This window comes from Spinacia oleracea, chromosome 5 (genome assembly GCF_020520425.1).
Source record: "Spinacia oleracea cultivar Varoflay chromosome 5, BTI_SOV_V1, whole genome shotgun sequence".
Lineage (NCBI taxonomy): Eukaryota > Viridiplantae > Streptophyta > Magnoliopsida > Caryophyllales > Amaranthaceae > Spinacia > Spinacia oleracea.
In genome coordinates, this window is record NC_079491.1 from 17,581,654 (window position 1) to 17,608,899 (window position 27,246).

The following is a 27,246-nucleotide window of genomic DNA, read 5'->3' on the forward strand; positions in this document are numbered from 1 at the left end:
CTTGTAAAATCTGTGTTCTTGTGAAATCAAGTCTGAGTTTCTGATGTGCTTTGTGGAATCAGACCATTGCTCATGGATTCAGTTTCAAGTTTCAACAGTGTCTGCTTTTTTAATTTTTTATTTATTCAGTTTCATTGCTCATATTCTTTCCTGCAACATTGAATCATGGCATGGCATGGAAACATTCTTTCCTACAACATTGAATCATGTGTGAAGGTTGAAATGTTGAATACGTTAGTTTAAAATTGAAGTTCTAGTGACGGTAGTTTGACCTGATACCATATGCATTACATATAGAGTAACTCTTTTGGTATCTTAAAATGGAAGTGCACGACTAGTTACTAGCTTTCCACCATACACCTAAAGATTATGTCCCCATCCTTTGAAAAAAAAAGCTTTAGGCATTTATAGTAAGAGATTTTTGTAGATAAAAGGAAAAAGAAGAGAATTTGGGGTAAGACTTGATAGTTGATAGTAATTCGATGCGATTAAATCATAGAATGGGGAAACAACTTCCCATTTCAATCACCACAATGCTTCTTTCATAAGGAAGTTCAAACTAAACCTTTAAACTATTTTAATTAAAATAAATATAGATCAGAACGGTCATTTACCCACTTCCAAGTGCCTTGCACCAATATACTCCTAAGAGCTTCCTTTCCATTTCAGCAGACCAAGATATTCTGACTGCTACTTGAGGAGCACCATCACGGTTCCTCTACCATCACCAACAGAAATTCAATCCTCAAACTCAGACAGATTTCTGGAAAACAAATCCATGCAAATTACTGGGACCTCCTCAGTGATTCTGATAAGTTCAGTCCATTGCACAGTTCCACTCTCAGATAATTTAGCATGGTACAAGTAACCATGGTTTGTTGCAACATAGATCATATCCTTGCGGGCGAATTTCAAACAGCGTACATATTCACTCTTGCTGCACCAGAAAGAATAAAAATTCAAGAATACATTGAACAGTTCTAAATGAATGAGAAAGTAACAAGAATGAATGGCAGTTTTCGGTCATTTTTTATAACTAAATCCAGCTACTAATTAGTAATTATCTCAGTTTTGGAGCAAGTCTTCTAAGTTGGTCTGGAACTGACAAGGGAGGAGGGGAGGATACAACCCCAAAAAAGTTTTTTAAAAAAAAGTAAAGTGAACTCTGCCTCTCTTCCCTCGCCCTGATCTACCGCCATTACAGTGCTACCCAAAATTCTCCTCTTCTTAGTTGGTAAGGAGTCTTAGTGAAACATGATTCGCCAAGAAAAAAGAGTTAAAAGATAACTTGGTTACTTGGTTTCAGATATCTTAATTAGTCATCTAGGTTTTTTATTCAGAAGAGTTTTAATATTGCAGCCAACCTCTAATCCGATTCTCCATGGTATAAACTCATCTCATAAACTTATCTTAGTTTGGAAAATGACTGAACTGCATATATAGCAGTACAGATTTGACAAAACCAGTACACAACACTGAAAAAATTGAACTCATTTTTACCAACAGTTACCTCTGATCTGTATTTTGTAAATTCTCGGATTATTTTGAAATTTTGTAAATTCTTGGATTATCATTTGATGTATGTTGTTCATATGAAAAAGGCCAACGCGCACCCGGAAAATGAGGTGACCACTCCGTCCCCACGATCGACATCATCCCAAGGATCAACTACTCACAAGTATGTTATCACTGCCGATGATCTTGAAAAGGTATCTACTAGATGGTTGCAAATTTTGAAAGATCAAGCTATGGGAATGAGAAAGAAAGGTGAAACCATCTCCTTCAGTATCCCAAAAGGTGTATTTTTTAATGAACAACCGTTAGATGTTTTGCTTGACTATGAGGACATGCTTGATTGGTGTTTCCAAAAATCGATTGGAGCAGCCCACTTGAATATTTTCATGAAGTAAGTACTTGTCCTTTTTTAATTCTCTAATTAACATTTAGAGTTTCTTTGTTCATTAACTTGTTTCATGTCCTACTTTTGATGGGATAAGGAACTTGAAAGAAAGATGTCAAGACGAAGGAATTTCGGGTATGTATGGATTTTGCGATAGTAATGTTCTATCTCCGTTGAATCCAACAGTGGAAGAGGCAGATCGGTGTGAATATTTAGTTCGTGCCTTTGGGTGCAACAAGGGAAAGAATCGTAATCAACTATTCTTTGCACCTTATAATGAGAAGTAGGTGCAATGCGTATTTTCTAATTTTATTTTCTTTTGATTCTGAAGATAGTTAAAGTTGTCTTTATTCTATTAATATGTTATTATTTTCTCTTATAATTTGTGTATATAGTCAGAACTGGATGTTAGCAGCCATTAGCCCTTGGAATGCTGTAGTGTATTGGTTGGATCCGGCTGGAGCAGGAAAGGAGATCCCTGAGTTCATTAAAAGAGACATCAATGAGTATGTGTCAACCATACTTGTCAATTTTCCTTGTCAATTTTCCTTAGCCTCCTGTTTCTTCATAATGGATATCCATTAATATCGAAAAAGAAGCTCATTGAGCTATCATTTTTTTTACGCAGGGGAATTAGAAGATTTAGCATTCTCTATCGAAAGGATATTAAGAAAGTAAAAAGGAATCCGAAAATTGGGTGGATGCAACCAGAGGTATTTCATCTGTGTTCTCTATAATACTATGATGTAGTACATTAATACAATAACTTAACTTACCTGATGTATTACTGTATTTCTTTTATTCCTTATATTGTAGTGTCCTCGTCAACCTCAAAACAGCAATGACTCCGGATACTATGTGTGCCGTTATATGATCGAGATTTTAGAAAAAAGAGTTCTATGGGTGCCTGACCAGGTATCATTTCCTATCATTGCTATTACCTGTGAGTTTGAAGTAAAAATGACTAACAACTCTAAACTAGCTTTAGACTGCTATAGTAGCAAGCATACAAGATAGCATTATGGCGAAAACAACATCTAAAATCACCTGTCCTTAATTATTCGGATTCCCATACCTTGATTTGCTGCTAAGCCTGCTGTGTCCAGTCTGATTACCTGAAGGAACAATAATTAGATCATGCAGGTACAAAACAATGCAGAGTTCAGGAAATTTTAATGTATCCCAAACTCACCAACTTAGTATGCGTAAAAGGGAACTTCAGATTAGTAACCCTTCTTTTTTCCCCTTAATCTGTCATATTAGTAACCTCCTCTGTGCATTCTATATCAGCCCTAAGGAAAGACAGATGAAATACCTCTCAAATTCAGAAAATTTTTACACATTTATTCTCAGATGCCTAAATCTAAATCTATCCTTTATTTTATCTGGAAATTTACTTACTCCGTACTAGATGGCTATCCTTACAAAGTTACAAATAGATATAAAGGTAAAACCGTTCTCTGTTGCTTCAATTTCCAATCACAGTTAGCTTTTACAGAGCTGTAAATAATAGGATACCAGAGAAAAGAAGAGAACTAGAAATGTGCTGGGATCAATTAGGTTGAGAACTCTGATTACAGAGCGGACAAGCAAAAGAGATCAGACAAAACGCAGATTAACAGTTGATTAATAGTGTCAATGATTGAGGGTTTTGAAACTCAAGCGCGCATTGACTAATACTGTATAGAAGTGGTTTATTACAAAACAAACTTCTGAGATTAATATCAAATGCAAAATCATTATCCGATTGACATATACGTATCTAATCAAACCCAAAAAAGAGAAAGATGTATGATTAAGGACCTTAGATACTTTTTTCTTATATATAGTCAGGAGCAGTCCTGATAAACATTTCCTGATCTAAGCTCGAGCAAGAGCCTAGCATTCGAGCAAAAAAATTTGCAGTGAACATCTTGCAGTCTGCAAACTCTGTCCTAGCTGGTAAAGTCAGTTAGTTAGTTAGTTTCATAGATCATTTCAGTACAGCTGGTAAAGTCAGTTAGTTAGTTATTTCATAGATCATTTCAGTACATCTGGTGTTTTTGCTTTGAGGTAAGATGTTTTGTCTGTCCAGATTTGGGCAAGTCACTGTTTGTTGTCTTTCCATTTTTACTCTCTATTCTGGGAACATCACTAAAGTGTGTTGTGGGATGCCCCAGGTTAAAATTTTGGTAGGAGTTTAGAGACGAATTTAAATTATACTCTTTAATCGTATTTTCTGAAGGATCGTGTCACCTTGTTGGCATATTTGCTGATTATTCTGGCATGATTTTAGTTTTGCTTGTAAATCTGCATTTCTGCATCTGGTATTTGCCCGTGAGCCGAACTATTGGCAGATGGCCGGATTGGTTAAGCTTAGAACCTGGTATCTTTTGTTAAATCTCAAATTGGTATTAGTTAGTATTTGTAACTGGAAGACTATTTATTCTTTGACCTCTATACCATTTCCTGAACTGCACCATTTACCTTGTTTATGCCATTTATTTCCAATTTTAGATTTTCATTTAGCTTAACCTGCCTAATATAGTTACTTGTACCATTCCATTATCATTACCTAAGAAGCGTAGCTGGGCAGGTCTTAGCTAGTTAGATTGCCTTGATATAGTACCTTCGTACTTACATTCATACACGATAAAGAATACTAGGCTTCTGTTATGAATTGTTGTAGCAGTTTCATTTTCTTTCCTATAATGAACTATGCATTTGCTACAACTATGCGTTTACTAAAATACTAATTATGTTACTTATTTACAGTTTTCTCACGAAACCTATTCATCGGAAAATGTTGATGAAGTTAGAGACATGTGGGTCGAGTATTTTCTCAAGCCAGAAGCAAATGAAGAAAACAAAGATGATGGTATAGAAATAACTCCGTGAGTTTTGATTGGCAAATCGGTGTAAATATATGATTAGATTTTAGAACGTACGTTTTGTTTTACGTTTTTAATTTGGAAATTACAAATTAATGTAAAGTTGCGTTTTGAGCATTACTTTTGGTAAATATATTTTTTTGGTAATATGGACTATTAAGAAATGTTTATTGAATTATTATAAAATATTACAGCAGCAGGTGGTTTAATACAATCGGTGAATGAAAAATTACAGGTTATTAGCATGTAAAGATTACAGCAGGTTTACAAATTACAATTGTTGAATTATTAAAAAAATATTACAGCAGCAGGTACTGAATTAACATTTTTTTTTTTAAAAAAAATACATGAAAAGAGACCCGTTATTCGTAAAAAGGGCTCTTTAGGTATAATACTAAAAAGTTCAAAGAGACCCCATATCTTACATATGGGGTCTGAGGTTATTAGAAAAGAAATTAATAAAAAAATCAAAGAGACCCCATATCTTACATATGGGGTCTGAGGTTATTAAAAAATAAATTAATAAAAAAATCAAAGAGACCCCATATCTTACATATTGGGTCTGAATATTTTTAATAAACAGACCCCATATCTTACATATGGGGTCTCTTTCTCTTCTAAAATATTTTCCTAAAGGCCTACGTAAGAGATCCCTTTTCTTACATGAAGGGTCTCCAACTTTTAACAAACAGACCCCATTTCTAAGAGGGGGTCTCTTTTAAAAAGAGACCCCCCCATCTAGAGACCCCCTTAGAGGAGGTATCTTATGCCGTTTTGGACGGGTCTCTTTGTCCATTTTTGTAGTAGTGATTATACGTTTATCAAATCGTTTTGTTCCTCTTTGACAGGGCGGACCTGTATGATTTTATAGGGGTCCAAAGAGAATCCAATTTTTTACAAAAATAAACTGAAAAATGTTTTAAGAAATAAATTAAACTTAATAAACTAAGTATATAATTAAATCATGTTGATAACAATAAAATGCATTGGGGCTCAGTGGTTATGGAGTACTCGCGTGGGGAAGCATTATATCCCAACTAATGAACTTTATAAAAATTGTTTTATTTTTTAACTTCTTTTTTCTAATGTCTTAATACATTTATGGTTTCTTTCATGTTTTTTGCCTTTCTTACAAAATGATTTTCTAATTTTAATTTATACGCGAATTAAATTTAAATGCAAAGGGAAGTATTAGACAAAGTTAATTTAATTGATCAAGATTTGAAATTAGACGAGTGACGTTTTTTTATTGCTATGAGATATTAGTACCTTATTTTTATATGCTTTTAAATTATTTGTAGTTGTTTCTTTGAGTTTTTGGGGTCTCATTATATAATAGCACAATGCCTCTAAATTTTGAGAATAATGTGATTTTTTTTATTTATTAAGCGTCCTTGTATACAAGTTTGGTTAATTGATGTTGTCATATACGGAGTAGTTTTTTGCAATCATAATTACGAGCATCTGCATGGATTTAGGGGCATTGTAATAGCACAATGCAGATGCTTCATGTACGAGTATATGAGTACATGCAAATTGTAAAGCAAAAAAAAAGTTGGACCCTATTTATAATTTTATTAACAAGAAATTAATACAGGTACAATTGCTCTATTTATCTCAATAAATTCATACACTAACTTAACATATACTTCGTAGTTTTCTGCATACATCAAATTATTTCACCAATATAACAGATTACGTACTACTAGATTCTCATAAAAAAAAGTTGGACCCCATTTATAAATTTATGAACAAGAAATTAACCACTGGTGAGTTAAATGTGGGTTAAATGGCCGGAAAGTTAGATTGAGGTCCCAAAGGGTGAAAAAAAAATGTAGGTCCTTAAAGGTGAAAAAACCAAAAGGTTGGACCCCAATCTTTATTTTATTTTTTTGAAGGGGAAGAACAATTTCATTAATAATCAGCCATATATACGGCATCTACAACAATAAAATAGATCTGCATACCACAGATTCAAAGAAAATACATAACTGTTAAGGTCAAAACAATTACTATTCTGCATTCTAAAGCACATCTCGTACTCCACCGCTTCTAGCTTAACGCGAGCAGTGATTTTCGATGTTTTCGCATCTTTCCAAGTAGAGCCCTTCGCAATATGCGCACGAATTGTTCTGATTAACTGATGATAATGTTAGGTTATGATACATATGAACAACATAAATCATGCGGAAAAACCTTAATGCCAGGAATCATATTAATTGCACATAATCATATAATTAGTCTAGGAAGCATACACTTTGTAGCGTGCCCTCCCTAGCTGCGCCCGAACCGAACAAGAACAAGTCTTTAGGACTCCAAGTGTCGTCCCTCCGTAGAAAGTCCACAGCACGTCCGGATCCGCCTTAAGATTGACCAACTAGAATCGCCCTTAAGGTACTACTTATTTTCGGCTAAATAGGGCAAGTGTTATGGCTGATTTTTCTGCTTAAAAATCCTAGCTTTGAATACTTGAAAACTTGTGTATAAATTTGTGAACCTAGGCACATATTTATAGAGTCATGGAAAAGGATTTAGAATCCTATTAGAATACCAATTAGTTTAATTAGAATCCCTTTAGAACTCTATTAAATAAATTCTATCTACTAGGATTAGGATTTAATCACAGAACGAATTCCAATAGCTTTAGGATTCGTATCGCACACAACCGCACACGAGCACGAGCACCGCACAGCCCGCGCAAGCCTCGCGGCCCACGCGAGCTGCAAAGCTCGCAGCCCATGTTGCGCGCGCGCCATGCTGGGCCTGGCCTTGTGCTGGGCCTGGCGTGGCCTTTCTGCGTTGTGTTGATGCGCATGGCTTGCTGGACGCAGGCCTGGCTTCGTGTTGGGCCTTCGTCTAGCAAGTCTCGTCCGATGCTAATTCGTACGACGCGCTTCCGATGAAATTCCCGATTCCGGAATTCATTTCCGATACGAACAATATTTAATATTTCCGATTCCGGAATTAATTTCCGTTTCGAACAAATACTTAATATTTCCGTTTCCGGAATTATTTTTCCAATTCCGATAATATTTTCGATTCTGACAATATTTCCGTTTCCGGCAATATTTTCGATTCCGGCAATATTTCCATTTCCGATAATATTTTCCGATACGTACCATGTTTCTGTTTCCGGCAACATCTACGACTTGGATAATATTTATATTTCCGATACGATCCATATTTCCGTTTCCGACAATATCATCGTTTCCGGAGTATTCATTTACTTGCCTTTGACGATCTTAGCTCCCACTGAAACCAAGATCCGTCGATTCCGAATATCCATAGATGGAGTATTTAATGCCATTAAATACTTGATCCGTTTACGTACTATTTGTGTGACCCTACGGGTTCAGTCAAGAGTAAGCTGTGGATTAATATAATTAATTCCACTTGAACTGAAGCGGCCTCTAGCTAGGCATTCAGCTCACTTGATCTCACTGAATTATTAACTTGTTAATTAATACTGAACCGCATTTATTAGACTTAACATTAAATGCATACTTGGACCAAGGACATTATTTCTTTCAGTCTCCCACTTGTCCTTAGGGACAAGTGTGCATTTCCTAATTCCTTTGTCACTCGATGCTTGCTCTTGAACATAAGGTAAGAGTTGTCATCCTTATTATGTCCAGAGGTGTTTCTCGGTTTCAGAGTTCAACTGATCAAATAAACAGATAATCATAGCCTATGATTCATCTGAGCACGGCCATGCATTTTACAGTTTCTAGCTCTCCGAGTGGCCTTGTACAACTTTCAGCATCTCATCCCGATTTATGGGAGGACAATCCCAATCTTGCGATCTTGAGATTAGACTTCGTTTGATAGGTGATTACCTGAGCGTTGCCTTTATAGCCTCCTTTTACGGTGCGACGGTTGACAACGTCAAAGTAAGCAGTTCTCAAACAAGTAATCTCAAATCACTCAGGTATTGAGGATTAGTGTCTAATAATTTTAATGAAATTTACTTATGACTGATTTTCGGCGGCATCCATCAAATACTTGTCCTTAAAATACTTTGCCAATTGTTCTCAAGTTTCTTCTAACTCCTCATTAGAGTATGGCATTGCTCTTTGCACACAACCCTTCAAAAACCAAAAAATTGGTATTAATACTCAAAAATTAATTTAAAAATGGCTAGAAAAATTGAATATTATAACTAAATAAGTGTTTTGACTTTGAGAAAAAATGAATCTTATAACTAAATAAGTGATTTGACTTTTTCTTGTTACATAGTGTAGACGCCTACATTTGGTCTCCGGCTAGAAGCGATAAGTTCGATGATAAAACAAAACATCCTCTTGGCATACGCATTCCTGATCAACGAACATCCAAGATTGACTGACTCATTACCCAAACCCAAAGTTTCTATTTATAGTAACCGCTATTTATAGTAGCTTCCTCTCTAAGTGTCTGCTAAAAATAGTAAACCGCCCAAGATAGATTTGTATTAAGGGAATTTTAATTGCATTCCAATTAAAATTCTAAAGCATATAAGAATTTTAGTTGCACTCCAACTAAATTCCTAGAAAAGATTGAAAAGCATTAAGGAGTTCTAGTCGCATTCCAACTAAATTTTACAATACATACTTGCTTTACAATATAGTTACGTGCGAATAGAGAGACATTAATTTTCTATATCAGAATAATTAAATGTACTCATCTAAATAACTTTTTTTATGTGATATAGATATTAATACATTGTGAATTTCTTTTATGTAATTCTAATTTTATTCTGAAATATCTTTACAGGATGATACAAATATCATTATCCACCTTTTATGCATTTATTTTCTAGCGAGGTACAATGATATAGTGTCCGAGCTCGGCTGATTCGTAATTATGACTTTAGTTTCAGTATTGAAATTTTAATTTTTTTTTTATTGTGATATGTAAGTTGTAAGTTGTAGCAACACAATTTTAAGTTTTTTTAATATTTTCGCACCTATCGCGTGCATATAAGATTAGTTACTTAATTATAAGAAGAGAACATAAAAAGGCAAAAACGTACCAAAACCCATAATATGGAATTAATTACAATTGTCATATTCCGGAAGACAAAATTACGGAATAACAAAAACTTGCCAAATTTTGGCAAAGATAATCACGTAAATCACTATTGCCAACAAAAAACATAACTTGGGTCAAATAATGCAATTTAATTACGGTAAGTAGAAGTATCGTAATCTTGAGGTGGATCAATTATACACTACATAATTGTTGGCCTCATCTTATAGCCAATGAAATGTGATATGAAGTTAAACCTCGTAACATAAAATAACTATCCAATTAGTCATACTTCAAATATAAGTTTTCTTATATACTTCGTACGAAGTATAAAATGAATAAGATTTGTTCAATGAGGGTTCAATTTTTAGCACATTTTATATTCTCTTCAGCAGTTGAACCTCTACTTAAAATAATAAAAGAGTATTATTACTCCCTCCGTATTTATTTATTTAAGAGATACACTTGGTCAGGCATGTCATTGTGTCATGTAGATATTTTAATAAGTAAAACAAGTGGGGACCATATTATTAGGGGATTGGGGGTGGGGATAGGGTGTAGATAGATTATTTAATTAGATGGTGGGGTTGATAAGTTACTAAAAATGGCAAGTGTATCTAAATATAAAATAGATCTGGATGATAGAGGTTCCACACTAAAATCAATTGACAATGCTCTAATAGTGGGAACTCCACAAACTTATAATTAGGTGGTATTTTCTCCCCTCTTTTTTCAATGTGGGACAACTCACATGTGGAAGATTGAGTTTTCAATATATGATATTACGAGTCTATTATTTAGAAAAGTGACAACGTTAACAATATGTCTGGTAAAAGTGGATTAATGAGCAAATCTGTAGATGTGTGTAAAACTATTTAAATAAAAGAATTCCTAATTTTACCGATATCTTTTTTGTTATTAAAATGGCGGGGGAAAGTAAATTTAAGGAAATCTATGTAAATTGTGTACTGTAGTTAATTAGCTTTTCCTATATTCTCCTTCATAGTTTTTGTTGAAATATTAATCTATAAAAATCTAGATAATATGTTTGTAAAAATCTACTCCCTCCATTTCTTTTTGATGTATCCATTTGGAATCTGGTGTGGTTGTTAAGAAAATTGGAATATTGGTTTGTATGGGTATAAGTGTAATGATTGGGTGTAAGAGATTATAATAAATAAAGGAGTGAGAAAATAATAAAGAAATAAGGTAAGAGAGAAGAGTGATAATGATGGGTGATTAAAGGAGGTGAGAGAGTGGGTATATGGGGAAGGGAAAAGAATTAAATATTATGGGTGGAGAAAATTAGGTGGAAATATGGGTAGAATCTTTAAGTATTTTGGTAATTAGATAGAAATGTAAGGGTATTTTAGAATAAAATGTATGTCCAAAAATAGAATAGATTCAAAATGGATACAACAATATGAAACGTTTAAAATGAAAACGGATACAACAAAAAGAAACGGAGGGAGTAGTAGGGAAATTTCTAGAATTATCATAAGAAAAATCTAGTAAGAAAAATTTAGATAAATGACAAATGTAGAAAAATCTAGATAAATGACAAATGTAGAAAAATCTAGAAACTAGAATGCACCCACTATAAATATGTTGTATGCATAAGTTGAGAGGTGAGAAAATCAAGAGAGTTCCCACAAAAAACATGGGTGAGGGGTAGAAACAAGAGTTCTACCAAAGAGATAAATGAGAGACATGAGCTCTCACAAATATTGTTGTACAATTTTATCAATGCAATTTTGTTATATTATCCAGGTCTATCAAAACTTCCGCGTGCGTCCTCAAATTTCTATCAGTTTTTCCTCAAAAGCTAGTGATAGAAAAATGGTTGAAATCTAAGCAAATCAAAATATTTTTATAAAATTAATCTTCTACGGAGTATTTTTCACTCTACGTACTTCTCCCACGTTATTTTTCATTTTTTTTTGGTTACGATACAGTAAGTCATATTAAGATGCAATCTAGGACTGACACTCCTTGCGTCTCGTTGGCCAAAATCATTTACATGATTGCTAGAGAACAAGGGTTGGTAGGAGAGAGAACGGACGGAGTATACAAAGATGTAATCTAGGAAGCAATTTACATATTGTTTAGAAAAGTTTCCTAATCGTGCACTACACGAATTTGTATCTTTAATGACAACACAATTACGACGGGCTTACAACCAAACAAAGACGGGAACAACCGTCACAAATGTCTTTTACTACGGGTTAACGACAAAAATTTTCATTAACGACGGCCCCTTTTATGACGGGTTCGCGACAGGAAATCCCGTCATTAATTCAACAATTATTGGCCTTTAACGACGGGATTTCCCGTCATTAATGATACAATATTTGTAGTGGTTGTAGTTTACCTTAATTATGGAGTAAAAAACAATTCTAAACCATGTAACATAAAGTAACCAAAAAAGTTTCAACAACGTAACTTAACTTACTGTAACACTACATCTCAATAGAACCTCCCATAACATAAATTTCCTTATCGTTACATTTTCCCACCAAAAATTTCATTTCCACTCCCAGTTGGCTACCCAAATTCCCTATATATTTACACCTTGAAGCGTTTGACCATATCATATCATTCATCAGTGAAATCAAAACTATATATACACAGTTGGTTTCTGAGAGCTAAATTAAATCAATGCAAGGTACTTTTTTCCCCTTTACTTATTGCAATTATGATTATTCATCATAGCTGATTGCAAGCTTCTGATCTATGTAGTACTCCTTAAGTCTCATTTACTTGCTCTATTTGACATAAAAAGCTCACACAAAAAATGGTCAAATGGTTAAATAAAACGAGACAGAGGGAGTATATACTTTTTTACTTTTTGTAATCCATTCATTGTCAGGGTTATTCATGATGATTGTTTGCAACCTTCTAGCTAGAGCATAATACACTTTTGTTAGCCTTTCAAATTAATATCTGGTCTTCTTTTGGAATTTTAATATGTGCATGTTTAATAGAATTGAAGTTCCTGGTTGTAATTAATGCAATCGTTGTGGTTATTGTTTTTGGTTGATTGGGGGTAATTGGAATTTTACTACTCCCTTCGTTTCTTTTTGTTTGTTACGTTTGGACTTTTGCATGTTTATTAACGTATAATAAAGATTCTCTTTCTTTTTTATTAAAAAAAATAAACCCACCTAAAACCTCAATCCACTTATCATTACAACAACCAATAAGATTGTTTTATTTATCAAAATGAACCAATAATGGAAAAGCACAAAGATTGTTGACTTAACATACTTGGGAAATTGCATATTTAATGAGTTGAGAAAATTGAACCAATTAAAATTAAAAGATGGCACAAAAAATGATAGTATAATAAGTTTATAAAAGGAAAGATTCTCCCATGTAACAAACATTGTGAAACACTTTAAAAGGAATACGTAACAAACAAAAAGAAACGGAGGGAGTAGACATCATGTGTAACACCCCGACAATTCTCTCTTTTCTAAAATAACCTTTTAATATAAAATATAGAGAATTATCAAGGCATTATCGCCCGTGTGAAAACGTAACGGCTTATTCAGAATTTTGCAGCGGAAAACATAAAACTAATTTGAGGTTTATAAGTAATTGATTACAGGTTTAATCCCAAAAACCAATAAACGAAAATAAGGAAATACGAATAGTACGACAAGTTTCAAATCCAAGTTAACAAATTGAATCACTTAACTAAACAAATAGAACTACAAGCTCTCTAATCCCGATCCCAATGATGCATCATCTTCAAACCTGTAGATGGGCAACGCTTATTGATCCTTAGAGACTGCTCACCAAAGATGGGTCATCACAGGATCAATAAGGCATAGCCATGATCAACACACACAAACAAAGCACGTAATCAGCAAAGCTGAGTACTACATACTAAAACAACAACAATCCTAGCATGATACTATCAAACCAACAACCCTAACATGATACTACTAAGTATAAGTAAGGACAGACAAAACATAATAAATTGACGATTATACTTGACTAGACTAAGCTAGGCTTAATAACCATAACATTATTTTAGTTGAAATAGACAATGGACCGAGTTGACCATCCAGAAGTCTTCACTAAGGAAGACGAGGTACGGGCGCGACTCCGTGACCTCAGTGACCTGCGATATCGAGGAACGTTTAAATAAAAATAGGACACGGTGATCAATCCGGTCCCAGAAAAGGCCATGGGCTACCACCATGAACCCCAACTCCTGTTTGTCCGTCACTTCAGACGTGCACAGTCTAAAGCTATTGCTATTCAGTTTCACTTTACATGATTTACAAATTGGGATTCCGTTATGACTCGACCATTACATAAGCCAGACAATTCACATTTGTTCACAACTGTTTTTATCTTGGAATTAAGTAAGTGATCATAAAAGCATCAATCAAGACTCATTCCAACTTAACCCAACCTTTCCTTTAACCATGAGCAACCCTGTATATGGGCATAAAGTTTCAACCTACTAAACAAGGTCCTCCGCCCTTATAAAGTAGTGAAAAGATAGAAAGGGAACAACAACCAATTGATCCAACCCAATCATATAGAATAATCTAGTGTTCCCAACCAACATGTTTGTATCAAACATCCATACTAACATGTCACAGTTCTTATAGTGCAAAATAAGTTCAATAAGTTTGTCCAACAGTATTAAACATGCACATTCAATATAACCCAGTTCGTCCATAATATCAACATCACCAAGTTCCACAATAATATTAACATAACCAAGTTCAACAACAAGATTCAACATGGTTTCAACAATTAGCACACATTCCAGGCACACAGGTATGTACGTACCTTGTGTAAACAAACTGATAGGCCACCTTAACACTTTCAAAAGTCGCCTAGAGAGAATTCTCCGCCTAAAACAACCAATAAGTAATACCAATCAATTTCTAATCATTGGTAACCATAATAAAGCATTCTAAATGTATCCTAAACATATTTAGAACATTCCCCAATATCGAAACTTAATTAATTAACTTCCTAGAATAGTGATTAATTCCCTAACGATCCCTAATTATCATGAACTCCAACAAACGTTCCTTTCTAATTTTCCAGCAATATTAAATAATTCAAAACTTGCTCAAAATATATTCAACATCCTTAAGATCATAAAAAAAATAATAACTTTAATAGGTATAATCATTCTATTATGATTTTAAACATAATAAAACCTTAAAAATTCATGCTTTAATAGTTTAAAATACTTATTTAACCAAATTAATAAATCTGGAAATTAAATTTGTTACTTAAACATAATATGAAATCTGAAAATATACTTTAATCATAATAACTTGTAATTTATATTCAATAAACACGAATTAAATCACTAAACTAATTTAAAACCCTAACTTACATATTAATCAACCAAAACTGAAATTAATTAATTTACAATATCAATATCAAATCTGAAAATTGTAATTTAACTATAAAGATTAATAATTTAATTCAAGAAACTTAAATTAAAATCAATAAACTTAAATCAAAATATTTAAATAACTTAGGGTTTAAGAAATAACCAAAAGGAGAGGAGGAGAGAGACTGCCGGCGAGCAGGGGCACGACAGCGGTGGCGCAGGCTGGGCGGCGACGCGACTGGGCGGCGCGATTAGTGTTGGTGGTCGCGGGTGATTGAGCAAGCAAGAAGCAGGAACGTTGAAGGTGGCTGCAATCTCGTGCGAGCCAAGGAAGGAGGAAGGAGGGAGATCGACTGGGCAGGGCCGCAGCGGCGGTGCAAGCGGTGCTGCGGGTGGTGGTGCTGGACCGACGACCAAGCAAAACGTGGTGAGGAGGAGCGAAAAACAAGAAGAACAAAAGGAAAACTAACGAGAAGAGGGAGGAGGAGAGTACCGGACGTCGAAGGGCGACGGTGGCGCGGCAGCTGGTGCGGCGGCTGGTGCGGTGGCTGGAGAGGGATGAGAGGGTTTGTGAGTTTGTGTGCTTTGAGAGTTTCACGTGAAAGGAGAGAGCAATACGTGAGACTTCATGAGGGTTTGAGAGGAGAGAGAAAACAATAGTGAGTAAACTTTTGGGGTTAGTTGGGGCTTAGATATTTTATGGGCTAGGAATCTAATTGGGCTAGGATTAGTATTTAGTTTTAGAATTTGAATTCAACACTGCTTAGGATTGTTTCCTAATTTCAATCGAACGGAATTTCATAATTCAAATTCGTTTTAACTTAAAATTCTAAAATCATTTTCGATTTCGTAAATCGTTGAAAATATTAAAATGTAATAAATAAATATACGTTAATTATATATTTATTACTAAAGTTCATAAATTCTATTTAAATATAAATAATATACGTTAAAATATATTAATAAAATTTATAAATTTACGGGGGATTACAATCTACCCCTCTTAAAAGAAGTTTCGTCCCGAAACTTGACACGAAATTTCCCACATTTTCCCCAAAAGTTTTTAACTTATTCTTACTAGAGGAGTACTTGTGCCACCTATGTGCACTCTTTTGCCGGCTAAGAGTTACTTGCAATACCCAAGAACACAATTTTCTTATGTGGAGAATCTATTTACTTGCATCAACATGTAAAGGTTGCTAAAATAAGCATGAAATGCATAAAATATCATAAAAATAGGTAAAAAGCGCGAATTTCTATCGCATTCTACCCCCCTTAAAGAAAACGAGTTACGCCCTCGTAACTCACCTTAGAAAATAACTCTGGATACTTGATCTTCATTTCAGCTTCGGCTTCCCACGTTGCCTCTTCATACTCGTGGTTCGACCAAAGCACTTTCACTATGCTGACGTCCTTATTGCGTGTACTACGCACTTTTCTGTCAAGGATTTTCACAGGCTTTTCTTCGTATGAGGCTACTATCAATCTGAATTCTCTCAGGCTCTAAGATATGACGCTCATCAGGGATATAGCGCTTTAGTTGGGAAATGTGAAATACGTCGTGCATCTTTTCGAACTCCATTGGCAAGGCTAACTTGTATGCTACTTTCCCTATTCGTTGCAGAATCTCATATGGGCCTACATACTTGGCACTTAGCTTGCCCTTTTTCCCAAATCTCATCACACCCTTGGTTGGTGATACTTTCAAGAACACTTTATCACCTACTGCAAATTCGTCATCTCTTCTTTTCAAATCCGCATAACTCTTTTGCCTATCCTGGGCAGCTTGAATTCTAGCCTGAATCATTTTTACATTCCTGACAGTCTCCTCAATGAATTCCGTTCCCAAGACTATATTCTCACTGAAATCATTCCAGCAGGTGGGACTTCTACACTTTCTCCCATATAGTGCCTCAAAAGGTGCCATCTTAATGCTTGCATGGTAGCTATTGTTGTATGAAAATTCGATCAAGTCTAGATGGTCTTCCCAACTACCCTTAAAGTCAATCGCACAAGCCCTCAACATATCTTCCATAGTCTGGTTAGTTCTCTCAGTCTGACCATCGGTTGCAGGGTGGAAAGCAGTGCTCATTTTCAAAGTTGTCCCAAGGTTCAACTGGACCTTTTGCCAAAATTTCGAGAGGAATCTTGAATCACGGTCTGAGATAATATCGGTTGGGACCCCATGCAACCTCACTACATGCTTAATGTATGTCCTTGCAAGCTGTTTCTTTTTCCAAGTCTCTTTAATCGGAATAAACACGGCTGATTTTGTTAGACGATCCACAATCACCCAAATGGTATCATTTCCGTTCTTTGATCTAGGCAAGGCAGTAACAAAATCCATCGAAATGGAATCCCACTTCCATCCAGGCACTTCTAAAGGTTGAACTTTCCCCATGGGTCTTTTGTGGTCTATTTTGACTTTCTGACAGGTTAGGCATCTAGACACAAACTCGGCAACTTCCCGTTTCATATTAGGCCACCAATAGATTTGCTTCAGGTCTTTGTACAACTTGTCACCCCCAGGGTGCACAGAATATGGAGTATTATGCCCCTCGTCCATAAGACGTCTCTTGAGTTCTTCACACTTTTGTGGTACGCACCATCTCCCTTTGAACCTCAAACTACCATCTTCATGAATCTTGAAATCCACTTCTTTCCCTTGACCCATCTTTTCTTTGATTCTCTCTAGGCACTCATCCCCAGCTTGACTTTCTCTAATCTCCTCGAATATAGGCAACCCCAATGATAATGCGCTCAGTTTTGCTTTGGTTTCCCCAGGGTTTACTATTTCCAGGCTAAGTCTCTGCATGTCTCGACACAACTCTTCAGGCACTACCAAGACATTCATACTATGGCTAGATTTTCTACTCAATGCATCGGCGACTACGTTTGCTTTCCCCTCATGGTACTGGATGTTCAAATCGTAGTCCTTGATCAACTCTAACCATCTTCTTTGTCTCATGTTCAGATCTTTCTGGGTGAAAATGTATTTTAGGCTTTTGTGGTCTGTGAAGATCTTACATGTTGCCCCATAGAGGTAATGTCTCCAAATTTTCAAAGCGAAAACAATCGCAGCTAGCTCTAGATCGTGGGTAGGGTAATTAGCCTCATATGGTTTTAATTGACGCGACGCATACGCAATCACCTTCCCATTTTGCTGTAATACACACCCCAACCCATTCTTCGACGCATCACTATATACCTCAAACCCTTCATTCCCATCAGGCAAGGTTAAAACAGGTGCTGAGGTTAAACGCTCTTTGAGAATTTGGAAGGCTTCCTCACATTTTTCGCTCCACTCAAATTTTGATTCTTTCTTCATCAAGTTGGTCATGGGTCTTGCTATCTTTGAGAAATCTCTCACAAATCTCCTATAATACCCAGCTAGACCTAAGAAACTCCGAATATCAGACACATTCTTCGGAGTAGGCCACTCACTCACAGCTTGAATCTTGGCAGGATCCACAGAGACTCCTTCCTTTGACACATAATGTCCCAAAAATGCTACCTTTTCCAGGCGGAATTCACACTTAGAGAACTTTGCATACAACTGGTTCTTCCTAAGCGTCTCCAAGATAACCCTCAAATGATCATCGTGTTCCTTTTCACTCCTCGAATAGATCAGAATATCATCAATGAATACCACCACAAACTTATCTAGGAACTCATGGAAAATCCTATTCATCAGATCCATAAAGATGGCGGGTGCATTGGTTAACCCAAAAGGCATTACTGTAAACTCGTAATGACCATAACGAGTCCTAAATGCAGTCTTAGGAATGTCTTTTTCAGCTACCCTCAATTGGTGATATCCCGAACGCAAATCAATCTTTGAGAATACACTTGCCCCGCTCAACTGGTCAAACAGGTCATCTATCCTAGGCAAAGGATATTTGTTTTTGATTGTTACGTTGTTCAACTCCCTATAATCAATACATAGCCGCATACTCCCATCTTTCTTTTTGACGAACAATACTGGAGCTCCCCACGGTGATGCACTAGGCCTAATGTACCCCTTGTCGAACAAGTCCTGCAATTGTGTCTTTAACTCACTCATTTCTGGGGGTGCCATCCTATAAGGTGCTTTGGATATAGGTGCGGTTCCGGGATTTAACTCTATGGTAAATTCAAGGGTTCTAGCCGGTGGCATACCCGGAATCTCATCCGGAAATACATCTACAAATTCTCTTACGATTGGGACATCCTCTATCTTTACCCCGACTTTCTTACTTACATCTTGGACGCTACAGAAAAATAGTTCACACCCTTTATTTACCAGTTTCCTCACTTGTAATGCGGAGATCACCCCAAAGTTCCCAGACTTCCCAAAACGTCTATATGATATTGATTTCCCAGTAGGGTTCTTTAGGCTTACTTTCTGAATCTCGCAATCTATCCTGGCCTTGTATAAGCTTAGCCAATCCATCCCCAGAATCACATCTAGGTCCCCCAAACTAAATTCTATCAAATTAGATGGAAAAGTGCAATCTTTTATCTTCAAAGGCAAGTTCTTAAATAATTTCGTACACCTTATTGTTGCACCATTAGGCATACTAACAGGTAAATCAATTGCCTCAAAATCTACTAACTTCAAATTTTTAACAATAGAGGTCGAAATAAAAGAATATGTTGCCCCTGAATCAAACAATGTTTTAACAGGTAAGGAGTTGATAGAGAAGGTACCCGAAACTACGTCTGCAGAACGTTCAGCTTCATTTCTACTCATTACGAACAGCTTTCCGGGAGCCTTGATGTTATTGTTGTTTCCATTGGCAGGTTTGTTTTGGTTTCCCTGGTTGTTTGGTGCCCCAGCATGCTTCGAACTTTGGTTTCCCGAATGGTCAAAACCTGGTTTCCCTTGGTTACTACTCCCACTACCATTCTGCTCTCTCTTCTGCTTTGTGAAGCACTCAAACTCCCTATGTCCCTTCTTATGACAATAGTTGCAAATTACCAATTCCCCCTTACAATCCTTCCCAGGGTGGTTGTTGTTGCACCTCTTGCAGTGGTACACTCTGTCAGTTTGGTTTCTGTTGTTATAGTTATTCCCCTGGTTGTTTCTTCCCTGGAATTTACCATTACCATTACCATTCCCATTTCTATTCCTTTTGAAGTTCCCCTGACTTCCCCCAGCATTAAACTCTTTCCTTTTATCCCCAACAACAATATTCTTTTTGTCTCTCCTGGTCTGAAGGCCATAGATATGAGCAGCTCTCCCATAAACAATGTCTAAGGACGTAAAGGTTTCCCCGCCTAATCCCAGTTGGATCTCATCGGTTAACCCTTGCTCAAACCTCTGAGCTTTTAGTTCCTCGGTAGCTACCACCTCAGGTGCAAACCTCGACAAGGCTATAAACTTACTGTAGTATTCAGCAATGGTCATATTCCCCATCCTAAGGTTGATAAATTCCTGGGCTTTCTGCTTCCTCATAAAAGGAGGATAAAACTTTCCCCTCAAAGCAACAATAAAAGAATCCCAATTGAATCCCTCAGCAGCGCTTAGTCTAGTCCCATTTTCCCTCCACCAAAGGTCGGCCTCATCTTTCAGGTAGAGGACAGCTTGGCCTACTTTCATATGCTCAGGACAGTTTACCGCCCCAAATAGTTTCTCAAATTCCCTGATCCAGTTTTCAAGGAAGGTGGGGTCTGCCTGCCCCTTAAAGTATGGTGGCTTAACTTTAGCAAGCCTTTCAAACATGTCCCCTGCAGAATCGGGACGCTCAGTTCTTTCCTGGGTTAGTTTTTCCGCCAAGAGGCGAATAGCAGCAGCTAGGTCACTATTATTGGCCATCCTAGAGCGCGACCTGAAATTTATATGCTCTAATTCAGGTTCAAAACTTTACTTACATTATCCTCTAGCAATGCAATATCACATTAACATTCAAAATGCACACGAAATGAACAATCATGCAAAACATTCAACTGAGAGACAAGGAATGACTTCAATCATCACGAATAATAAGTTAGAATAAAAAAAGAAAACATTCCCCTTGCGTGCCCGTAAAACTCTGATCTTTTAGATAGTCAATCATCTAGCTTTTATTCCTCAGAAGAATGTCAATAACAATCCTAAATATTAACACACACCTGTTCTCAAAATAAAGTAAAAAGGTTCTACGATATAAACATAAACTATGGTTGGGCGGATTGACCAACATTTTTCTCACACACAACTAAATATGTAAGCAAAGCTAAAGGGAAACATCATCAGACTTGTCCTTTGACTCGCTATAACCTTCTAGGGTGAATAGCTCATATTTAAGTTCATCATCGTCATCCATATCAAAATAATAAGCTTCTTTTCTTGGCCTAGAGGATCTTCGTAGACCTTGAAATTGATGATTAGCTTCCTCTGGCTCAGGCTCAGGTTCAGGTTCATGTTCGGGCTCAAACTCAAACTCAGGTTCAACCTCTAATTCATGTTCGAACTCAAACTCAAATTCTTGTTCGAACTCAAACCCGAATTCATGCTCAAACTCAGGCTCCGAATCGCTTTCAGGTCTCAAAACAGCTTGATAAATATCGACCCTAGTTTGCCCTCTAGCACGATCAAATTCACGAAGGGCTTCATCATCACTATCAGGTTCTCCTGCTCTTAAAACTCGACGCAGAACAAGTTCACGGCTGGTGTAACTGTTAATGTCAGACTCGTAATCCATTTCATTTTCATCATCGCTTAGAATAATAGGGTTAGAGTTGCTCCCTATTCTATTTCCTTGTATGCCAGACATGATTAGTGATCTATAACAATTAAACATAGTTTCTATGTTAGTAATTAGTACTCTCACTTACCGTATGATCCCACAATACACAATAAGTAAGAATATATATCAATCGCAATGCATAGGAAAGACACAACAGTTAGCAGGTAGAGAAATTACAATCATGTTGACATAATGCATGCACAATGCTTCTATTCTATATGCCCTTTCCTATACTACCCAACTCTCAAAATAATCATAGTATATGAAACATTGAAGCATAAAAGGATAAACAAGAATGATTTATACGAATTAGATTGATTAAAAGAATAATTATTAAACGATAAATAATTAATTTTTTTTTTTTTTTTTTTTTTTTTTTTTTTTTTTTTTTTTCACGGTACTGTAGCAGCAGCAGCAGTAAAAATTTTTTTTTTTTTTTTTTTTTTTTTTTTTTTTTTTTTTTTTTTTTTTTTTTTTTTTTTTTTTGAAATATTAATTTAAATTTCAAAAGAATCGAAATACATTTATTCGCATAGAAACGTATTTCAAAGCACGATTCAAGAGTCAATATTAAAATAAATTCAAACATTTCTAGCTAATAACTTTAAATTTATTCACTAATGTGAAATTACTTTTACATAACTAATTAGTTGGTTAGGCGCCTAAGATATAAAAGGTAGACACGAAATGTCAGTGAAACCTTTAGCTCAAAAATACCACTTTGTAACACCCCGACAATTCTCTCTTTTCTAAAATAACCTTTTAATATAAAATATAGAGAATTATCAAGGCATTATCGCCCGTGTGAAAACGTAACGGCTTATTCAGAATTTTGCAGCGGAAAACATAAAACTAATTTGAGGTTTATAAGTAATTGATTACAGGTTTAATCCCAAAAACCAATAAACGAAAATAAGGAAATACGAATAGTACGACAAGTTTCAAATCCAAGTTAACAAATTGAATCACTTAACTAAACAAATAGAACTACAAGCTCTCTAATCCCGATCCCAATGATGCATCATCTTCAAACCTGTAGATGGGCAACGCTTATTGATCCTTAGAGACTGCTCACCAAAGATGGGTCATCACAGGATCAATAAGGCATAGCCATGATCAACACACACAAACAAAGCACGTAATCAGCAAAGCTGAGTACTACATACTAAAACAACAACAATCCTAGCATGATACTATCAAACCAACAACCCTAACATGATACTACTAAGTATAAGTAAGGACAGACAAAACATAATAAATTGACGATTATACTTGACTAGACTAAGCTAGGCTTAATAACCATAACATTATTTTAGTTGAAATAGACAATGGACCGAGTTGACCATCCAGAAGTCTTCACTAAGGAAGACGAGGTACGGGCGCGACTCCGTGACCTCAGTGACCTGCGATATCGAGGAACGTTTAAATAAAAATAGGACACGGTGATCAATCCGGTCCCAGAAAAGGCCATGGGCTACCACCATGAACCCCAACTCCTGTTTGTCCGTCACTTCAGACGTGCACAGTCTAAAGCTATTGCTATTCAGTTTCACTTTACATGATTTACAAATTGGGATTCCGTTATGACTCGACCATTACATAAGCCAGACAATTCACATTTGTTCACAACTGTTTTTATCTTGGAATTAAGTAAGTGATCATAAAAGCATCAATCAAGACTCATTCCAACTTAACCCAACCTTTCCTTTAACCATGAGCAACCCTGTATATGGGCATAAAGTTTCAACCTACTAAACAAGGTCCTCCGCCCTTATAAAGTAGTGAAAAGATAGAAAGGGAACAACAACCAATTGATCCAACCCAATCATATAGAATAATCTAGTGTTCCCAACCAACATGTTTGTATCAAACATCCATACTAACATGTCACAGTTCTTATAGTGCAAAATAAGTTCAATAAGTTTGTCCAACAGTATTAAACATGCACATTCAATATAACCCAGTTCGTCCATAATATCAACATCACCAAGTTCCACAATAATATTAACATAACCAAGTTCAACAACAAGATTCAACATGGTTTCAACAATTAGCACACATTCCAGGCACACAGGTATGTACGTACCTTGTGTAAACAAACTGATAGGCCACCTTAACACTTTCAAAAGTCGCCTAGAGAGAATTCTCCGCCTAAAACAACCAATAAGTAATACCAATCAATTTCTAATCATTGGTAACCATAATAAAGCATTCTAAATGTATCCTAAACATATTTAGAACATTCCCCAATATCGAAACTTAATTAATTAACTTCCTAGAATAGTGATTAATTCCCTAACGATCCCTAATTATCATGAACTCCAACAAACGTTCCTTTCTAATTTTCCAGCAATATTAAATAATTCAAAACTTGCTCAAAATATATTCAACATCCTTAAGATCATAAAAAAAATAATAACTTTAATAGGTATAATCATTCTATTATGATTTTAAACATAATAAAACCTTAAAAATTCATGCTTTAATAGTTTAAAATACTTATTTAACCAAATTAATAAATCTGGAAATTAAATTTGTTACTTAAACATAATATGAAATCTGAAAATATACTTTAATCATAATAACTTGTAATTTATATTCAATAAACACGAATTAAATCACTAAACTAATTTAAAACCCTAACTTACATATTAATCAACCAAAACTGAAATTAATTAATTTACAATATCAATATCAAATCTGAAAATTGTAATTTAACTATAAAGATTAATAATTTAATTCAAGAAACTTAAATTAAAATCAATAAACTTAAATCAAAATATTTAAATAACTTAGGGTTTAAGAAATAACCAAAAGGAGAGGAGGAGAGAGACTGCCGGCGAGCAGGGGCACGACAGCGGTGGCGCAGGCTGGGCGGCGACGCGACTGGGCGGCGCGATTAGTGTTGGTGGTCGCGGGTGATTGAGCAAGCAAGAAGCAGGAACGTTGAAGGTGGCTGCAATCTCGTGCGAGCCAAGGAAGGAGGAAGGAGGGAGATCGACTGGGCAGGGCCGCAGCGGCGGTGCAAGCGGTGCTGCGGGTGGTGGTGCTGGACCGACGACCAAGCAAAACGTGGTGAGGAGGAGCGAAAAACAAGAAGAACAAAAGGAAAACTAACGAGAAGAGGGAGGAGGAGAGTACCGGACGTCGAAGGGCGACGGTGGCGCGGCAGCTGGTGCGGCGGCTGGTGCGGTGGCTGGAGAGGGATGAGAGGGTTTGTGAGTTTGTGTGCTTTGAGAGTTTCACGTGAAAGGAGAGAGCAATACGTGAGACTTCATGAGGGTTTGAGAGGAGAGAGAAAACAATAGTGAGTAAACTTTTGGGGTTAGTTGGGGCTTAGATATTTTATGGGCTAGGAATCTAATTGGGCTAGGATTAGTATTTAGTTTTAGAATTTGAATTCAACACTGCTTAGGATTGTTTCCTAATTTCAATCGAACGGAATTTCATAATTCAAATTCGTTTTAACTTAAAATTCTAAAATCATTTTCGATTTCGTAAATCGTTGAAAATATTAAAATGTAATAAATAAATATACGTTAATTATATATTTATTACTAAAGTTCATAAATTCTATTTAAATATAAATAATATACGTTAAAATATATTAATAAAATTTATAAATTTACGGGGGATTACATCATGCAGTTAAGTACAATTATCTATATATATATATATAAAAAATGTACAGTTATCTACTCCCTTCGTTTCAAAATGTTTGTTACATAAAAAATCTTTTTATTTATAAACTTGTTACTATTATTTTTTTTGAGCCAACTTTTATTTCTAATTGGTCTAACTTTTCAACTCAATAAATCTCATGTAACCAAAAGTCACATTATGACAAGTTAGCAATCTGTGTGATTTTTAATTATTGGTTCATTTTGATAATAAAACAATCTTATTGGTTGTTTTAATGATTAATGGATTGAGGTATATATTTTTTTTAATAAAAGATAAAAGCAGATTTACACTATAGTCAAAGAGAGTAATAAATGTCAAAATTTGAAAAGATGGAATTAGATTTATGATTGAATCTAGAACATTTAAAATTAAAAAAAAAATCTTAATTATATGTTAATAAACGTGTCAAAATCCAAACGTAACAAACATTTTGAAACGGAAGGAGTATGTGTTAATTGCTGGCCTTGATAGGAGGCAGTCAAATGTTTTTCCAACCTAGGCAGAAGATGTGTATTGCCTTGTTTTTACCTAATATTTTTGGCGCCATCGTAAGTTTAGTTTTAACATGTACATGTACTGGTTCAACATCTATACTAATATATTAAAAGACATTTACAAGAAAGTATATGTATCACGTTAACCATCTTAACTAGCTAAAATATACGTAGTATGTTATATTTTTTCATATAAACATATAATACAATCTTTTTAAAATGAGTTCATGTTTACAAAAAGTAAACTCCATTAAAAGTAAAATCCGGAGTAACGCCCGAGCCACACATTGATTATGTTTATGATGTAATCCCCCATAATTTTATATATTTTGTTTATATATTTTAACGTATATTAATATATTTAAATATAATTTATGGATTTCAGAAACGAATATGTAATTAAAATATAATTATTTTATTTCATTTTAAATGTTTCAACGATTTATGAAATCAAAAGTAATTTTAGAAATTTACGTTGAAAAGAAATCGAATTACGAAAACCGATTGAATTTAGAAAATGATCCTATTCGGTTTTGGGTTCAAATCCTAAAACTAAATCCTAATTCTAGCCCAATTGGAAAGCCCAAATAATAAGACCCAAAACAATTTACTCCTTTCCTCTCCTTCAATGTTACGTATAACAAAATAACACCAAACCCCTTCTCTCTTTCTATTTCACGTGAACACCTTCAACCCTCAAACTCCTTGTTGTCTCTCCTCCTTACCGCTGCCGCACCACAGCCTGCAACCACCGTACGACGTCGGCGTTCTACCCCTTTACCGCCGGTAATCCTTTCTTCTCCCTCTCTCTCTCTTTCGTTCTCCGGAACTCCTTAGTTTCGGTTTCTTGCACACCCATTAATCATTGTTGCTTTGTTTCTGTTTTCGTTCAGCACACCACCGTGCTCGCCGCCAGCAGCCATCGCTGACTGCCCAGCACCGCCGCCCAGTCGCGGCCAACCTCCCCCCTTTCTCCTCCGTGTGTGCAGCACTCACCTTCTCTTCTTATTTCTTGTGCGAGACAACGCAACCACTGTCGTATTCCTCGCCTAGCGCCGCCCGTACCTTCGGCCGTCCGGCTGCACCACCTCCGACCAGCCTTCCTTGTTTCCTCACTTTTGGTTATTTCTTAAACCCTAAGTAACTAATTATTTCAAATTAAAGTTTGTTAATATAGATTATGTTCTTGATATTAAATTTATGATTT

General features: G+C 35.6%; 1 protein-coding gene and 2 long non-coding RNA genes across 4 annotated transcripts; all 3 read right to left on the bottom strand.

Annotated features, from left to right (window-relative positions):
* Window positions 1-2,444: 2,444 nt before the first annotated feature.
* LOC130461100 (uncharacterized) lies at window positions 2,445-3,612 on the bottom strand. The gene is made up of 3 exons (XR_008921425.1): window positions 3,093-3,612; window positions 2,976-3,015; window positions 2,445-2,841 (listed from the first exon to the last, which is right to left on the bottom strand). It is a non-coding gene; the product is annotated as an uncharacterized lncRNA (long non-coding RNA).
* Window positions 3,613-13,247: 9,635 nt separating this feature from the next.
* Window positions 13,248-16,503, bottom strand: LOC130461940 (uncharacterized). The gene is made up of 4 exons (XR_008921994.1): window positions 15,645-16,503; window positions 15,315-15,552; window positions 14,590-14,654; window positions 13,248-13,570 (listed from the first exon to the last, which is right to left on the bottom strand). It is a non-coding gene; the product is annotated as an uncharacterized lncRNA (long non-coding RNA).
* A 4,379-nt stretch (window positions 16,504-20,882) lies between these two features.
* On the bottom strand, window positions 20,883-25,456 carry LOC130461939 (uncharacterized). 2 transcript variants are annotated; one of them, XM_056830251.1, is made up of 4 exons: window positions 25,003-25,456; window positions 24,673-24,910; window positions 23,948-24,012; window positions 20,883-21,898 (listed from the first exon to the last, which is right to left on the bottom strand). In XM_056830251.1, exon 4 carries the CDS (start codon window positions 21,886-21,888, stop codon window positions 21,349-21,351), a length of 540 nt encoding a protein of 179 aa, XP_056686229.1. In that variant the 5' UTR covers window positions 21,889-21,898; window positions 23,948-24,012; window positions 24,673-24,910; window positions 25,003-25,456; the 3' UTR covers window positions 20,883-21,348. The 2 variants fall into 2 exon arrangements, 1 of the variants encoding a protein (XP_056686229.1); XR_008921993.1 differs by lacking the exon at window positions 20,883-21,898 and adding an exon at window positions 22,355-22,928 and having other exon boundaries at window positions 25,003-25,434.
* Between the last annotated feature and the right edge of the window lie 1,790 nt (window positions 25,457-27,246).